Source organism: Phoxinus phoxinus, assembly GCF_949152265.1.
Source record: "Phoxinus phoxinus genome assembly, chromosome: 16".
NCBI lineage: Eukaryota > Metazoa > Chordata > Actinopteri > Cypriniformes > Leuciscidae > Phoxinus > Phoxinus phoxinus.
In genome coordinates, this window is record NC_136891.1 from 20,992,760 (window position 1) to 21,012,030 (window position 19,271).

The 19,271-nt window shown below is 39.7% G+C and overlaps 1 protein-coding gene across 1 annotated transcript in view; it reads right to left on the reverse strand.

The window, feature by feature from the left end:
- Positions 1-1,800: 1,800 nt before the first annotated feature.
- Positions 1,801-19,271, reverse strand: part of tagapb (T cell activation RhoGTPase activating protein b) — a 30,360-nt gene continuing 12,889 nt past the window's right edge. Inside the window, exons 4-14 of the mRNA XM_079639292.1 lie at positions 10,933-11,097; positions 7,434-7,475; positions 7,104-7,188; positions 6,839-6,892; positions 6,533-6,602; positions 6,147-6,295; positions 5,447-5,608; positions 5,213-5,322; positions 4,701-4,881; positions 4,198-4,306; positions 1,801-3,613 (exon numbers count right to left, since the gene is read on the reverse strand). Of these exons, the coding sequence (XP_079495418.1) occupies positions 2,415-3,613; positions 4,198-4,306; positions 4,701-4,881; positions 5,213-5,322; positions 5,447-5,608; positions 6,147-6,295; positions 6,533-6,602; positions 6,839-6,892; positions 7,104-7,188; positions 7,434-7,475; positions 10,933-11,097 (2,326 nt within the window). The 3' untranslated portion in view covers positions 1,801-2,414. The remainder of the gene's footprint in view (positions 3,614-4,197; positions 4,307-4,700; positions 4,882-5,212; positions 5,323-5,446; positions 5,609-6,146; positions 6,296-6,532; positions 6,603-6,838; positions 6,893-7,103; positions 7,189-7,433; positions 7,476-10,932; positions 11,098-19,271) is intronic.

Below are 19,271 nucleotides of genomic sequence, written 5' to 3' on the forward strand. Positions count from 1 at the left end.
ATCTCAGAAACCTTAGTTATGTTATGTTTCATCGTGTTTCCCCTGTGACCTAGTTTTCCCGTGTGTTTGATTTAGTCATTATATTCACGTTGCCCATCAATTAGCTCATTAATCCTTTTGTTAACTTAGTTCCATGCATTTATACCATGTGTTCTCCATCATTCCTTGGTTATGCTATGTTGTGTGTTGTTTGGATATCTCCTTATAGGCCTATTTCACAAGATGGCGACTGGGACCGGAAGTAGGGTAGCGATAGGGTAACAAATCTCACTGTATTCGGGTTCCTGTTGGTTGCACACCAAAATATACCATGTATTTCTATCTTTTTGATGTTACTACAAGATAACATGACATGACTCACGGTTCTCCCTCCATTACAGTCATGGGCTACATAATATTATGCATATCTAACTCATTAATACAGTGTGTGCAATCTGTTGAGCTTAATGCTCTTGTCACTTATTTTATTTTTAGAGCATCTTTTTTTAATCAACATAATTGCTGTTAACATTTCTATGTATAGACTATGTCATTGGTTTTGTGTGCTTTGTTTTAGAAATTCAATAACATTGTTCCCCATTTAGATTTGTTGGTAATCCAATACTTCTCACTGAATACGAATGGTCACTAATTGGTTGTTAATTTAACTTTAAGAATTAAAACATTCATTATGTAAAGTGCCCATTCATCACTGTATAATGGACACAGCAATGATAACAGAGGAAGAACCACTGTGTTATGTAACTAAGAGACCTCTGTCCATGAACACATGCTACTATTCACAGTTTCATTATGTAACATTTGTTCCTTGCCAAGTTTATAGTGAATTTTGAAAACACAAAGTCATAACCTGCCTGGTATTTCCATTTTGTCTGGTGACCTTTATTAATATGTCACAAAAGTTTACTTCACTTGCTGATTGCTATGAAACTGACTGTATAGAGCATTATGCTTTAAAAGCTGCGTAAAAGATTGATGCTAAAGAGCATGCAGGTTGTGCAGCATGTTCTGAATCTTGATAATACTCTTTAGAAGACTTGCCAGCACTACCAATTTACAGACCAATATTAGTGTGTGCTATAGAAACCATGCTGAGTGACATTTGACACACTGCAGCCTTTTTCTTAGTAAGGCTGCCAGAGGAGGAAATAGGGGCATATCTATAGATATGTGAGACGACAAACCAAATTCAGCGAAAAACCAAATCAGTCCACATGATCGCCGACTTCCTCTCCAACGCAGAACACGCTGTTCTCAATGACATTTTGTTCTCTATGTTATGCAACCCTTTGACAACGATGGGGAACAGTGCCGTTCAAAATGCCATAGGTATGAAAGCATGGTTTCTGTAAGTTCCTCATAACCTCTTTTAATGTTTTTTGTTGGTATCCCAAAGGAACAAAGATTATAAAGATTATTTCACCTAAAAATGAAAATGATGTCATCATTTACTCAATCTCATGTCATTCCAAACACAAGCATGATTTTATTCTTGTGGAACACTAAAGATGAATTTTAGAATTTTTATCCAGGCAACTCTTTTTAATACAATTAATCTGCAAAATGACAAACAAACAAATGACAAAGACAAAAATAGATGTTCTCATTTTATAAAGCTGGAAATCTCTAATTACGGTACCATTCATATGCTTGTGAGGAAAAGAGCAACCAGTATTTCATTATTTTGGAACAACATGACGGTAAGCAAATAATGTTACCCAAAAACCCAGTGCTCATAAGGTGAAATAACCTTAAGACTTAACAGCTTTTCGAGACGGTCAGAAATGAGTTCAAATGATGTGGCCTCTAAGATTCTTTATTGTAGTGAAATAAAAAGTAGCAATATTACAGAAATATTGTATTTTACAGCTGTACATTGGCACTACATCAAAATTATTCTGTTACCAACATACACTATTTATTATATTATACAATTTAATTGGTGTAAATGTTTATTTACATAGCTTCATACTGGCAAGAGTTTAAAGTGATTCAATATTAGCATATAAATCACTGTAACACTATGTGTCACTAAGTCAAACAGTTGAGCTTAAGAGTTGCAGGTTATTTTAAAGCTGAAGTGTACAATTTTTCAATGTTAAAATATGTTCTCCTATCCCAACTTAACTTTTGAGTCAGCTATAAGGAAGCCATTTTATGGCTTGGTTTACCAGAAAAGTGTTTACATTGTGGCACTATCAAAACATTGCTCTGCTTGGTTGATTATGCTGACCAGGCCAACATGGCAACAGTGGATCAACCAATGATGTGAGTATGGGGCAGGGCTATCTGACCGATGGGAGGAGTGTTTGGGAAACCTGTTTGAAAACAAGGTGATACTAGTGGCACACAAATCACACACTTCACCTTTAAATCTTAGCAGGAATTCAGTTTTACAATGAAGTAAGAAACACTCAAACATAAGATTCCTTAGCATAGGAGAACTCCTCAAATACAGGCTGACTACACCTTCGGGACACTTTGTCGTTCCTTGTCTGGGATACCGACTCGGACATTGCCCTCTGCCGGAACGAAACCGACTGTGGTTCTACAGATTGAACACTTTCTGTGAATGTCTCTATGCATTCTGTTGGTTCGTTAACTTTGTAAATGTCCAATAGGTAGTCGTTCATAGAAATGGGGCGAGATTTCCTGCCCAGCTCTCTGGCGTGTTGGACTGTCATGGCCCTGTACTGTGGAGGGGCCGGTTGTGCTCCGGTCTGCAGCGCCTGCTCATAGGATGGGGGGCTGCATGGCATACGACTATCCACCTGTTGGAAGACTTCAATGGCAGAGAGAGGCCGTCGACGCCGGACAAGCTCATCACTGTTCTCTGTCTCATTTTGTGAGTCCTCTTGGAGCGTTTCACAAGGGAAGGCAACTTCCTTCTGAGATTCCCCTTTTTTCACACTGCCTCTGTTAAATGTAAAGTTTCCAATGCTTTTGGCCCTCATTGAGATGGATCGTCGGTTTACTTCAACGTCTCCTTGGTTTTGTCTAGACTTACTCATAAAGGATGAATGCCTAGTAGACTGGCTTTTGCGAGGGCTTGCAGGGGATGGCAGTGGTGAGGTGGTTATTGATTGCTCTGAGAGAGTTGAGGAGCTACTATCTGTGGAACAAAACGATGGGCAGGAACCAGCCTTAGATGTTGGAGAAGACACACTGATGGGCATGTTCAAACTCCCAATCACTTTCTTGAGACACATGTCGGATCTTCTGTTCTCACAGCGGTGAGGATGCAAGAAGGAGTCATCTGAGTTCTGCTTCTTGAGTGGATGGCTGTCAAAGTCTTCCTTCTCTGTCGAAAAATCATCATGGCTGCGGGCAAGTTCTCTTAAACCCGTTATGGAGGCAGAAGGAAAAATGGAGGGCTCAGAGCATCGGCGATTGATTGTGAAAGCGTCGAATATAGCGTCAGAGGAACAAGACTGAATGTCAGAGCGTCCTATCTTGCTTAGGCCTTGGCTCCCACGTGGCATCATGTTGTCCTCTTGAGTCTGGCTCTCAACTTCCATGCAGTCACAATCAACATCAGGATCTGTGCTGTCATACGCTGAGTCATGCTGGTGGACATCGAAGGATATATCGGGGGACATCAAGGAGGCTGAATCTGTTGAGAATAAATCAATTTTAAAGGTATGTGTGGCTCTGTCAAGCTATCAAAACAATTCTCTGTTCGTTCGAGCATACCAGACAGCCCAACATTTGCTCTACCAATGAGGTTGACTCATACCGTCTCTAGATGTTCAAGCTGATATTTGGAACATAGTAGCTGATCAACTTGCAAACGCTGGCCAGCTTGGACCAGTTTAGATCAGCTAAAAACTAGCTACCATGTTCCAAAACACAGCTACTAGCTTAAGCTGGATTTTCTAATAGGGATTGATGTGATGCAATTCATAAGAAACATCAGATTTAAGGCCTATTTCTAAATGCAAATTAATACCATGCTTAGTTTGGTGAACATTCTGTTGAGACTTGAGGTTGTGGTCAACCTCAAAATCATAAATTGAGCTTGTGATAGGTTGGATATTATTTATTGAGTTTGAATAAATGCCATAATATGACTTATTGTAATATGGGATAAAATGGCCTCATGTCAAATCAGACAGGGCTTATCAATGGTGCATAGATCTTAAAGTATATTTAGGAATTATATTCCAGTTCTTTTGTAAATAGTTAATATTTATTTACCTGACTTGTCCATGGAGTCCTGTTCCTCTAAATCCCCCAAACGCATCAGGATAGTATGTCCAAATACCTCAGAGCAATTTTCAATTAGGAACTGGATAAGTCTTGTGACCTAAAAAACAAAATAAAAATAATGATGTCTCTTTAATATAATGTGTTGTGTTTTGTGTGCAACTCAGTGTTGCAGTGCTTTTGGTGCTGTGGTTTCTTATGCATCTAAACCGCACTATGCATATGACAGTGCCAAGTTTTGATCTTAAATCAACAGATTAGTCAACTCGAGACTGCAGAGGTGGATCATGAAAAAAGAAAACATTGAGGAGACTTTTGGCATATTCTTGCTCAGACACGATCCAGAATAAGCTAAGTTCTATGTTTAGAGATATAAGCAGGGCAGCACCAACACCAAGGCAGACTCCAAGAAACCATTTCATGATATAATAGATTATTTAGAAGTTTCGTTTAAAAAAAGGAAGGAAAAAAAAAACTCTAGCCAAGTGTCTGACCTTTTCTACATCATCCCTGTCTAGGGACTGGCTGTCACAATACAGCAAGGTTGGAGCAATGCACACTGCCAGGTTCTTGGCATCCATTTTGTTGGTTTCTGAATGCTGACTGATGTGGTGAAACAGGCACAGCAGGTGCTGGAGGAGAAGACTGTTTGCTTTGGGCAACTTCTCGGCCATTCTGAGAGTAGAGAACAACAGAGAAGAAAAAAAACAGTTAGGTCCTTTTTCTATTAACCACTCCTCCCATTTTAATTTTGATGAGGGAAGAAGGACAAAAACAGAACCACCTTTCTGACATTTTGTGGCCAGACTTCAGCTTCCAATTTCCCTATTTTCAAATCTCTGAAGAGTACATAGAAAGCCCACAGAAAAGTTCTGTTTCTATCATCACATCTGTACCAGGGACTTTTTTTTAAACTGCCCACACATCTGCTCACAGTTTCTCTCTACCATCCACCCTGAAACTACAGTGAGTTTACAGCTAGGTCACAAGAGAGAGTCCGACTCACCTTCTCAGCTCACTTTGAGCATCCTCTGCCTTCTCTTTCTCCAGAGCACTGATCCAGCTTTCATAGTGCTCAAATACAAGGAGGCCTCCAGGGAGTTCCCTCAGGTAAATCTGTCAGTACATTATAATTAAAGAAATGACTTTGACTCAACAGACACCTCAGACATAGAAGGGATGTTGATAAGAGACACACACAGGCAAATGCTGGGCCTAACGCAAACAGTGTATTATTCACCTTCAACAATCCAACCAAGAGTGTCACAGGCAAGGCTTCCATGTCTACCTCGGCCCCAGAGTTCAGCTGATCTCTGAGGGCATTCAGGTTTTTGCTGTTGCATGGGACTCTGAAAACACCCTCAGTATTTGGACCCTTCCTGAACAGCAACATGAGTGTTTCCTGTTGGAGGGTCAAAAACATGAGAAGCTTGAGGAATATAAATCTTATACCGACTTTAAAGGCTGAAGTTAACATGAAATTGATCCTGGAGTCAAAAATGTGCCATATTTACTCTTCTTTCTGGTGCATGTATGATTCATCAGTGCATGTTATTCCAAAGAAAACAAACACAAAATGAATGTCTTCATAATCTGTCATCAAAATGTAATCACTTGAAACGATTTTTCTATGACACAAGGCCACTTTACTTTTTTGCATACCATCAGTTTCCTCCGTCTTTTTGGCAAGGGGTTTGACTGATTCTGTAAAAACTTTTAAAACTGCTGTTGTTTATTGTCTCCAATCAGAATTATCTCAAAAGTTTTTGACTGAGGTATGGATAAGGTTAGCAAGAAATTACACGATGCCTGTCAAAATAAACATCAAGTGTTCTACTGGTTGCATCTGGTGTGATATTTTTGAAGACAGATTGCTATTTAATTGTTCTTAGACAACAAATCATAAGATAATAATGCATCAATATAATACACTGACATACAGTAATTGGTTTTGGAAGTGCGGTGTCATCTTGTAGATGTCGTCCAAACAGCAAGTTCTTGGCATTGGACTCAGGATGAGCAGGAACGCTTGGGTTTGGAGAGCTTCTCTTCAGCTTAAATGGGAAAAAGTTCCTTTTGCCTCCATTCTCTGTTCAGGTCAAAAAAGAATAATACAATATAAGCATTACTTCAAATTGAACAACAGTTTATCTAAGATGTTTACTACAAGAGTAAAGCAGTGATGTCTTCAAACTTTGTTTTTCACACCTTTGTTTTCTTACACTTTTATTTTCACACACACTCAGTTTCACAGTTTTTTTGTTTCTGGCGGGCACCTAAACAAACATGTGGTTTCGAACAGCCATTTTGACTAGTTCAAACTCACCAATAGGCTGCTGTGAATGTGCCTCCTGGTTATGAAACTGCTTTGGGAGGGTGGAGATTTTGCCGTTGCCCTGGGAACAGGCACATGTTTGTCATGAGCGCATGAGTATTAGGGTGTGACTTCAAATTACACACATGCAACTGTCAAAACTACAATATATTTTTTCATTAATTTTTAGCAATGCTTATTTTGTTGCTGTAGTCATTTTTAAGTCTCATTGAAAGTAACTTGCTTAGAAAGAATGTGTTTCCCAAAGGTTAAAATCTACTGTGAATTGGTGAATACAAGAAAAAAATGAGTGCTCACATCAAAAGGCAACTCTACGCCAGATTCCATCCCAACTCCACTTAGAGTTTTATTCTGTAAGACAGAGAAAAACAGCAAAATAAAAGTCAGTTGATTATCTGTACGGCAAGACCCAAAGGTATTTCCATACACAAACCAAATCTGAGGACTTACATCGGAGATAAAAGGCATAGAAGAAACATATCCCATTCCAAGCATTTATGCAGTTTGACCCTTGGGAATCTGATCACTAATGTTTATGAATCAGTGACAGAAGAACGCATACCGTGGTATTGCCACTCAGCACCTTCATGAGGACGCTGGGCGGTGGGGAAGTGCTGCCTGCACTCGATCTTGCCTCTGCAGTTTTCCTGCAATGGCATTTGAAATTGCAACATTATCTGTTATGCGCCACACATATAGTGACTTAACAGCAAGAAGTTCACCACCGATAAACATACTAATAGAATTCTGCGTAACTGGAGAGATTTGCATTGACGGTGGGGTTCATAAGTCTAAATCCACTTTTTAGCATAACAAATCGAGTTAACCTTGAATTTCATAATTTATTATGTTCCCCTTTTGCATTTATGATATGTACAAAATGACACCTCACCTGTGTAGAGTTTCCAACCAGTGATCCTTTAGCTCAGGCAGACTGCAAGTGAGAGAACAGCATGGTGTGAGATAGTAATCCACAGAGAGCGTAGCGCGTGATTATGTTGTGAATGTGAAGAGGCCACACACGCTCGACCTCTTTACAACAGAAAGGGCAGGAAAGTCTCAGTGAGTCATGAGGACAGGAAGCAGCATCACAGCGACAGCTACCACTTCCTCATTTCAGTGTGGCTAGGGCGACAAGTGGAAAGTTTGTCTGTACGACTTCTTGCAGTTCATTTTCGAAAGTTAGATTAGGCCTAATAAAACGTGTATGTAGGGAGACTGTGAAATGTGTGTAATCGTTTATATTTTTAGAATAGTGTGAAGTATAGATGGTTTCTGCAGAAAAGATGACTAACATCTTACTTTTAAGTTCTGCCTTTCTCACATCTTGTTTTAGACATGGTTTAGGTGCATAAATGTGAGATACACATTCAAAGCTGAATTATCCACTGTGTTTTATAACCCTAACATTTTGTTATTCACAGTAAAATATAGTATTTAAAAATGTTACATGCAATTTAGCCATTTTACAAAGTTATGCAAGATTTAGCTACTGAATGTGCCTTGAAATTGTTTCTTTTTTTTTTCTTTTCACACAGGTGAACTGTCACAGACCCCAGTGTGATTTCTCAGAAGTGTAGTACCCAAGACTAATTTTTTGAGGGTCTTGATCTTGTCTTGGTCTCAGACTAGGTCCCCAACCCGGGATCGATCCCGGCATCAATCCCGGGACGTGTTTGCGTTCACACAGAAGGCACTGTGGCATTTTCCCAGGATCAACGCGCTGTATGAAAGGGGCTTAAGAGGATTCAGGGTTTTGTTTTAAGACCATGTAGTCAAAAATACAACTGCGGGGATATCACTAAATTACCAGTGCATTGTCTGATTTATTTGTCAACATAATTTCTGTCATGGCAACTCTCTCTGAGAGATTGGCATGGTAATTGATATGGCAATGTTAATGTATTCGGTCTTGGCAGAATAGATCTGCTACGTTGCTGCTGCTGCAGAGCAAGTACAGAGACTTGCTACTGCCAATACATCCATACATTCAAGACATGCTGCTGCTGCATGTAATAAACATGAAATAACCCCTGTAGCAGATCTATACAGGTGGAGCTGGGGAAGGTGGAGGGTTTCTGAAAGCGTGCTGCAGAAACAGCAACACTTCTGAAACAGTTCTGAAACAGCAAAACTACTGGTGTTTGTTTGAATGTTGAGCAGCAGCTCATTGGCTGCTGATGCAACAGCAACCGATCAGCTGAGTTATTTAGATAACCATGTGATCGCTACCAAATCGAGTTAATGCATTTTTTATCAACACTTAAATGTGTGCAAATTTCATAAAAAAGCAACTTTTTGAGTAAAAAGCTGAGAAAAGCTGTGTTTTTGTATGCTGTTTAATGTTTTACATATACTACATATGCTATCGCTTGTTTCTGCTTCTTCTTCCCATGTCTTTTAATCTGAAGATTCTGTACTCTTTTAGAAGATGTGTCATAGCACCCCCTACCGTATAAGAGTGAAAACACGGAAAGCCGGAAATTTCCATCAATAGCGGTAAATAATTTTCTCATAAATGACAGAAATTTCCACCAATGGCGGGGAAAGAGTCAAGCAATATCACAAGAGCAAGAGAGCTGTTTTCATATGAGCTCGACTGCAAATGTGATATATTGATTTTATACAAACATTCAATAAATGTATTTCTTCTGCTGAACACAAAGGAGGATATTTTGAAGAACGTGTATAGCAGTTGATGGGCCCCATTGACTTCCATTGTATGGAAAAAAAATAATACTAGTCCATGGGGACCAGCAACTGTTTGATTACCAACATTCTTCAAAATATCTTCCTTTGTGTTCAACAGAAGAAAGAAACTCATAAAGATTTGGAACAACATTTTTTGGTGAACATCCCTTTAGTCCACCATGGGTGCAAGTACTAGTAAATTGTCTACCTCAAACCTCCGTTAATCACATTGTAGGATTTATGTATATACTCTCCTCCCATAAATTTTTCATCTGGAAAGGAAGCTCCTATAAATGCATATGCAATAATATCAGACACAAAAATAAATCTGCCTTTTCAGCGCACATTTTTCAATGCGTGTCTTTAGTAAATCCTGACAGTATTTTTAAACTCCAAAAGAGGATTTGCTCTAGTGCAAACCTTTAGTAAATCTGGCCCTTAGTTGCATGTTAACTGCAGTTAAATGAAAATTTATTAAAGACAACATTTATATTAAATGCAGTTAGCTGAACTTTTGAGTGTTTTTGTTAAATAGGACTTCAGTACATCTTAGTATGTAATTTTATATTTACTTCTTTAAAATATGGTTACTGAATATGCTGACAAGCCGTTTTACTTTATTTTGATGGTCCATTACTATAAGTACCGTTGCACCTACATGTCTATGACAACATATTATGGAACACTTTATTTTAAGGTGACATAGTTACATATTAATGCCTTTACTCGGTTATTATTTGAATAAGTACAATGTAACTATGACGTCACTTTAAAATAAAGTGTAACCAAAGATTATTAAAAATGAATGATTTGAAATAAACTACAATTGCACATTCAATACAGTTAGTACCCATCATTGATCATCATAAAGTTCTTCACTCTCTTCCCTCTCATTGCCTTGATTTCCATTAAGTGTTGCGGTAGGCTTATAATTGGAATAACTCTATTGGTTTTCAAAACATGTGACTAAACCTCAACTGAACTTCACTATTCCTGTTATACTAACTGACCTTTGATGCTGGTGGCAGATACTCACTGACTTCCATTTAATGTCTTGTGTCAAAAACCACATGTTCATGCTGAACACCACAAGTAAATGCAATATTATGACATACTCTCTACATCAGGGTTCCTCAAACTCGGTCCTGGAGGGCCACTGTCCTGCAGAGTTTAGCTCCAACACTGATCAAACAGTGCAGGACAGTGGCCCTCCAGGGCCGAGTTTGAGAAACCCTGTTCTACATCTTCCTCTATAAGAAGACAATTCCTGGTTGCCGATTCTATTACATTAAGGGTTTCTACTTGTTCAAGTAGACTTAGGCCTACTCCTAAATGGTGCAACCAACTCCTAACACCTGTGAGAACACCTACATACCCCACTTTCAAATGAAGCTTTGAAAAACACCTACTCATTATCTCACAATGACTGCAACGTCCTTATACACCTGCTGAAATTGCCCTGCACATGTTATCATACACCAGCATTAGCATCCTGACTACGTATTGTTTTGGTTAGCAGCCTAGTTCCAGCGTCAGACAACATGCCCACAGACTACCCACATGCTTTGCTCTTTGTTACATGGTCGTGTGAACATGTTCTCATGAGTGTTCAGAATTGTTTCTGGAGATCTTTCTTGCAGAGCTTAGTCCCCCAAAGCACTTTTTTTTTTCCAATATAAAATAATTTACAAAAACCTCACCGGAAGGACACCAGGCACAGAGAGACAGACCAAGCCAATACGATGGAAATCCTTAGATCAACACCTGTCTCTTCGTCTTCTGCCTCCTCATCTTCATTTTCAAAGCTGCACACCCACAGGTCCTTTAAATCAATTCTGTGTTTCAGTCTGTAACTTGCATTTGACCTGTGAACACAGAAATATATATATTTTCTTGTTATGTTTTGCAATATGGTAATGATCTCCAAGAACCTTTTGAATTTGTATTGGCATAATGTACAGTCAACTTGTTATTATCGTAGAATTCTCTGACTTTGACAGGGTATCTTTGTCTTATGAATGTACATAATGCACTGTTAACATGGAATTGAAATATATAACTGCCTTGTACCCTACACTGGGGTCCCTTGTTAGGTTTTCATTCTGTTTTATGGACTTTTAGTTTGTATCACCTTTTTTCATTTGGTCTGTTCCTGTTTCTTTTGTTCATCATTTCCCCATGCTGCGTTTAAATTCGCCTATACTACTTATACTACTCCCTAAAAGTATGTATATAACAAATACATACTATTGAGGGTGTAGCATATATGCACGCTTTAGGACAAACCATCACATCATTAAATTGTGTCTTTAACGGACTCTCTGTCAAATATTTACGTGCATTTGGTCACCGTACATTGGCCTGTCAATCATCTTGACACAGTTAACATCCTCCACATTTATTTTCATTTAATTTCCTACCTTATTGGAGAGAATAGAAGTAGCATGTTGATCTGTCAGTCATGGGTCTTTGGATCAGGGAACTCTTGCATAATGATCCATTTAAAAGTTAATGACTTAACGGATCATTACAAAAGTTAATTTTGTTGCAGATAACATTATTTATTTATTTTTTACCAGGTTAAATGTTGATCATTAGTCCCTCAAACCCCTTTATCTAAACCTCAAAAATATACTGGTAATATAGACCATCTGAGGACTTTTGGGATACTTTTATCAACATGCTTTGGGACACACTTATTTTAATCTCACATACTAGCATTGCTACTGATTACATTCATCACATGTTTCTAGTTGAGTTGCTCATTATCTTGTTTCCCTGTGTATTTATATGCTCTCAGTTTCCTAAGTCCTTAGGTCGGTATTATCTTTATGTTATGTAGTTGTTACATTTGCTCATATTTGCCTGGATTATTATCTTTGTTTTGTGTTTTGAGAATAAAACTTAAAAGTTGCAGTTAGATCCACCTCTCCCTCATCTTCATTGTCTATCTGCCGTAACAACTTTTGATACAGCGATATGTAAAGGGATAGTTCACTCAAAAATGATAATTCTGTCATCATTTACTCACCGTCATGCCATTCCAAACCCATTAAACTTTCATTTTTCTTTGAAATATTTTTTTTTATATTTTTAATGAAACCTGAAAGTCCGTGTAACCAAAACGTTGATGCTTCAAAAAGTTCATAAAGAGATTGTGAAAGTGATTCAATCAAGTGGTTTAATCCAAGTCTTCTGAAGAGACACACTCCTTTTATAATGAACACATTTCTAGGGATAGTTCACTTTAAAATGAAAATTCTGTCATCATATACTCACCCTCAAGTTGTTTCAAACCTGTATGAACTTCTTTCTTCTGCTGAACACGAAGGAAGATATTTTGAAGAATCTCAGTAACCAAACAGTTAACTGGTCCCATTGACTTCCATAGTAGGAAAAAAATAATACTATGGAAGTCAATGGGACCAGTTAACTATTTGGTTACTGATTCTCCTTTGTGTTCAGCAGAAGAAAGAAATTCATACAGGTTTGAAACAACTTGAGGTTGAGTATATGATGACAGAATTTTTATTATAAAGTGAACTATCCCTTTAATCTTTAATTCACATTGATTAACTCAAACCTTAACCTTTAATTGAACCACTCTGGATAGGACAACTTTGCACATCTACCAACAAATCTATTCACTAAAAATCAGGGGAAATTATTTGTAGTTCAGCCTGTCTGCCTTATTTGGCCTCGGCCCAAACAACCAATCTCCAAAACAAAACTGAAACTCATAAGCATATATTTTGATCACATATATTTTGAAACGGAGATGCTCATCTCATAATTATTATTATTTTTTAAATCCTTGGCAACATTTTACAAATGATTAAATCAGATTATTAATTCACAAATTGTCATCACACTTCATAACTGCATTGTCCAGGAAAACTTTACAGTTTTTACAGTGTTTGGGAAAGTACTGTAGTGGTTTTTGTTGCTATTTACTGTTGTGGAAGAAAGCACCTTTTACTCCAGGGTTTCATGTACATGTCTTGTCTAGTTCATAGTTTCATTGTCATGTTCTGTTTAGTTTAGTTTGCATTGCTTTCCCTGTCAGAATTTGCTTGAGTCTTCATTCATAGTTTTTGCCATGGGCTGCGTCCCAATTTGCCTACTTCTACTGCGCCCTAAAAGTATGTACTCTTTTTGTGAAGAAAAAGTACTTACTTTTGAGTGTGTAGCAAAATAGTAGGCAAGCTTTGGGACACACTACTTCGTTATCTTTAACGGACAGATCTGTCGTGTGCATCCTGTCAAAAATCCTCCATTCAATCGAATTTAATTTCCTACCGTTTCGGAGAGAAATGTAGTAGTAGCCTACGTTGATCTGCCATTTGCGGGTCTTTCATGCGGAGAATCTCCTCATGTGTTTGCAATTTGAATGTAATGATGCATTTAAAAGTTATAATGGCTGAACGTATCTTTACAAAAGTTCACGCAGATGCAATATAATGTAGACAACATTGAATAAATTCATTTTCATCAGGTTAGATACTGATAATTAATCACTCAAACCCCTTTATCTAAACCTCTCTAAATAACCGCCGGACTCGCACATCCTCCATGTCTGTAGTTTTTTCACTCGTATTTGTAGTTCTAACCAAAACCTAGTCCAACGCGCGATGGGTTGTGGGCAATATTAGCCGTTTGAGTGCACATCGATCGAGACATATCCAGCTGCAGACCCGCAGCACCTTTATACCAAGGGGGTAATCCATCCGCCGGAAACTGAAGCCTCCGCACCTCACTTCCGGTTCTGGCGCTGGTGTTAGAACGTAAGCTCCGCCCCTTGCTTCCGGTTCTGGCGCTGGGGTTCTGAAACTGGTGGTGCTGCGGGTCTGCAGCTGGATACTATAGCATCGATCTGCACTTTGGATTCTGACCGGAAAAAGTAGACCATTCGGGTGTCTTTGGATTTCAACATACTATGAACATACTGGGACGTAGTTTCGAATACTATTTAGGACAGATAGTATGCGAATTGGGACGCAGCAATGGTTTCTGATTGAGTTACACACCTGTTTCTTATTTCGTTAATCATTCCTTCTGTATGTTTAAAGTCCCCATGAAATAAAAATGTATGTTTTGGAGTTTTTAGTATGAATATATTAGCCTTACTGTTATCTATAAGCAAATGCGCTCCAAAACAATGACAAAATTTGCATTTAGAAGCATTTAGATTGCATTCATATTAAATCTAAGGGGCTGTTTACACCTGGGCACTTTATGCGTTTTCTGTGATTGGATAGCTATCCGATCGTGAATTTGAGATGGACTTGAAACCGATCGCTCAAACCACTTCAGGAGGAGGTCTGGGCCGCATTCCAGACGAAACTGGACAAATGTAAATGCATCTAGTTGTTGAAACCACATATGTAAATTTTACTCCTCCCAAAAATGCTAAAAAATAAACGTGTGAGAGCGTGTTATAGGCTATATGTCATGTTATAGTCAGATACGACGGCGCTACTGCAGCACGCATCACCGCAGATGAGCAGCTGAGCATCTATTTATCAAGCCAACGTGAAATCTATCGCAAATCAAAGTGAAAGTAAGTCTCAGACGCTTAACACACAATCATCTTCATTAAAAGTAAAGAAACAAAATGATCCTATCAGGGCTGTTGCCGCTCTCTCTTATTGTGGTCTTTGGTTTTGAAATTTTATCTGATGATCAATAATGCAGCTCATAACTGTTGCTTTCGGTGACGTGAACTCCGTTAAATCTGCATATAGTGTGACAATTGAACATCGGATTTGAATCTGTTTTGCGAAAACACATTTATGTGACCAGGTGTAAATGGAATCGTTTTGATAAATCAGATAGCTATCCGATCTGAAAAAATCCGGAGGCAGGGGCAGGGGCAGGGGCAGGGGCAGGGGCAGGGGCAGGGGCAGGGGCAGGGGCAGGAATCGAACTCGGGTTAGGAACAGGCAATCGAACCAAGTGTGAAAGCGCCCTGTATAACACTGCACGTTTCAAGGCACTTCAGTGGGTCTTTTCAAGCACTCAGTTCTTTCTGTTCAATGCTCGATATCATCAGTATTAATGTGTAGTGTGTTTTGTTATTCCTGGTGTTTATTAAAAGGATCTATTTGTTCATCCAGCGTCACGCATCATTCTTGTAATTTCGATTAAGTCACACTGCAACCGTGACACAGGAGACCTTTAGCCCTGATGAAGGCCTATCTTAATCATCATTATCATCATCACCACCATAAGATTAAACCAAATTTGACTGTATCATACTTTAACATATTCATTATAAATATTATATTTCATTTCACTATATTATATAACTTAAAAGTGAATAGTGAATGAAACAAATGGAACTCCAGCATTTATTTTAGATGCCACATTTATAAAAAAAGGGAAGTAGCTGAATTCCCCTATTTCTGTGACATTTTTATTTCATTACACTCTAAAAAATGCTGGGTTGTTTCAACACAATTTTGGGTAAAATATGGACAAACCCAGCTGTTGGGTTAAATTTTTACATTATATTTTTAACCCAACATTTGGGTTTGTCCATATTTTACCCAAAATTGGGTTGAAACAACCCAGCATTTTTTACTATGTAGGTGTGGCTAAAGGACGCTGTTTTAAAAAAAACTGTATAATCCTGAAAACGAACATTTAGTATTATCACACTAAGCCTTAATAAACCAAATTCACTCAGCCATTTGTGCATTTTCTGGGTTGCTAAAGTTATGATTTAACACATTTTTGATTAGTTATTTTTGTTCCTCCAGCACCTCTGATAGATTGTTAAGCAACGGGTATTGCATAAGCCTCACCATGGGTCCTGCGTTATGTAATAGTAACGGCTCTCTGCAGATTAAAGGAGCTTCTAGTGTTTTAGCATTAGATCTTGGCTCACTTGTTTTGACCATTAAAACTCATTGGAGTATTTGATTTCTTTCTTCACTAACTGCAGCTGAGATTATTGGCTTTCTGAGATCCCAAATGGGAGTTTACACAAGTGATGGCCGAACTAGCCAAGCGTCCAGTCTATTCTCTCACATCAAGGTCAGACAGTCAATACTGGAAGAACCAGTCAATACAGAAGTAGCAGAGATACTATGTGTGCAGGAGAGTGATAATCAAACCTGCTAAATCTCTGGGCTGTCTAGGGGAAAAACACACATAAAGGTCACCAAGTTTACACATGACAACTAAACAAGAGCTTGCCACAGCCCAGCTAGTGCTTTAGACATGTGCCAGAGATGTTCAAATTGCTTCCATCGAGCAGCTTTAAATAGTTTTGTCTTTCTTTTTGCTTTTGTTGTACATTTATTTTATACAAACTCCAAAATATAATTTAAGATATAGTACCTTACACATATTCTTCTCCAAAATATTATATTTTCAATTTTTACAACCATAATACATCTTTGGAATATAGACCTTATAGTCTTTAGACCTGTTCCTTCTAGTCCTTTTGTATCATAATCATGAATTAATACATGTATAGAAATGAATGTGGGTCAATACATTAAGCAATGCAAAGTATTGTGTGGTAAAGATAATAATGTAACAATAAGGGATCTTAAATTCAAATAATTTATTTATGAATCATACATAAAATCACTAGGGCCATTTTCGTAGTCAAAACAAACATACAATAAAACAGAGGATTTAAAAATAATAATAATAAGAAGAAGAAGAAATACGGGTGAAGTTAGGGACAGGTTTGGTGGTATGGTTAGGTTTCAAGGTGGACTAAAGGGTAAAGAAATGGTCAACAGGTTAATATGATTTCAAGAACACAGGATGAGATGTTATTATCCTTTGTGCAAGCACTTCCAAGAGTTCATGAACAGTGAGCCTGGTATAAAAAAAAAAAAAAAAATAAAAAAAAAAAAACTTTGGGGAGCGCATCGTCAGTAGTGTTCCTTTGGTTCATAGGGTGTTTCGGCCTTTCACACTATACACCCTCCCCAAAGGTGGCCAGCGACAGGGTGATCAAACCTACGCTTGCGTCCCAATGCCAATTAGTCATAGGAGTTGCCTTGTTGTTGATAGCCAACATCCCATGGGACTATGCATGGCAGGGACGTCCTCCTCCCTGAGTCAAGCATTGTTGACCGCATACCTCCTGTCCCTCTCACTTCGGGGCCCAGCTGGGGTCTTTCCTCTTCATCCAAAGCCACTGGCTGCTGCCTTCTGCCGCCTCCGATACAGCTTTGATTGTCGAACGCTGGCTCTGGCCCTTAATTCCCAGATCTCTAAGCAGTCTGATTGTAGATGTTGCCACAAAACCTCTGCAGCCCACCTCCACTGGTCGGACTTCTGTGTTCCAGCCATGATGCCGTGCTTCGGCAGCTAGATCGGCATAGCGCAGATATTTTCGCTCATAAGCCTCATCTACTGAGTCCTCCCAGGGTACTGTGAGCTCGATGATGAAGACCTTCTTGAGCGAACGGGACCAGAACACCATGTCAGGTCTTAAGGTGGTGGTTGCGATCTCCGGAGGAAACACAAGTTGCCGACCAATGTCAGCTAGCATTTTCCAATCACGAGCCAAGCGCAACTGGTCTCGCTCTGTTGGTGTAGAGCTGCTCTTCGGTGGTTTAGCCCCTTCGCGGACAAAGGTCGTCCGTAAGGGGTGTGATGCTGTTGGGGGTGGTAGGGAGTTGGTGGCAGCTCGCTTGTCCTCCAGAGCGAACGCAAGGTTTTTTAGGACTTGGTTGTGACGCCAAGTGTAGCGTCCTTGGGTGAGGCTTGTCTTACACCCTGTGAGAATGTGCCTGAGATTGGCTGGCATGGAACAGAGGGCACAGTCCGGATCTTCACCATACCATTGGTGAAGATTAGCTGGTGTTGGAAGGACATCATATGTTGCTCTAATGGAAAAGCTCAACCGCCTCGCTTCCATGGCCCACAGATCCTTCCAGCTTATCTTCCTCTTCTCCACACTTTCCCATCGAGTCCACTGTCCCTGTTTGGCCAGAGAGACTGCCTTGGCCCATCTTGCAGCCTCCTCCTGATGGCGTACTTCCTGCACTACCATCTTCCGCCGTTCGGGTGCAGTGGCCTTACTCCAAGCAGCACGGCTAGTTAGCCCAAGGCCTCCTCTCCCTTGTTGAACATGACCCACAATGTCAGCATGTCTGAGGGCTGCTGTTGCTTCCTGGACTGCTTTTCCTGGCCTCCATTTGCGCCCAGTTGCCAAGATCGGTGCGTTGTTGCTCACCACTGGGTCTCGGGATTCATTCAGTGTCATCTGGAACCTGGTTTTTGCACACTTGAATTCCTCTGTTAGACTGGTGAGGGGCAGCTTGAGGACACCATCTCCATAGAGGCCTATGGTGGTAAGGCATCGTGGAACTCCGAGCCACTTCTTTAAATATCCTGTGACTCCTCTTTCCATCTTCTCCACTGTCGAGATTGGAACCTCATACACTACTAGGGGCCACAGCAGCCGTGGAAGGAGCCCAAACTGCAGACACCAAGCCTTTAACTTTCCAGGTAGCTGGGTGTTGTCGATGGACTGTAGGCTATTACTGATGTCTTTGCGCAGCTGTTGCACCTGGTCTTTGTCCTTCAGGCTTGCATCGTACCACCTTCCAAGGCTTTTTACTGGCTGCTCAGACACTGTTGGAATTTGGTCTTCTCCGATGAAGAACTTCAGGTCAGAGAGTACTCCCTTCACAATCGAGATGCTGCGTGACTTGGATGGTTTAATCTTCATACGGGCCCAACTGATGTTCTCCTCGAGTTTTCTGAGCAGTCTCTTGGTGCATGGAACAGTGGTGGTCAATGTTGTAATGTCGTCCATGTAGGCTCTGATTGGAGGGAGGCGGACAGCAGAGTCGACTCGCTGTCCACCAACAACCCATTTTGAGGATCTGATGATAACCTCCATTGCCATTATGAATGCCAACGGAGAAATGGTACATCCTGCCATTATACCTACATTCAGGCACTGCCATGAGGTGGTGAACTCTGAGGAGGTGAAGCAGAACTGAAGATCCTGGAAGTACGACTTCACCAGGGTTGTGATGGTGTCCGGTATGTGGAAAAATCT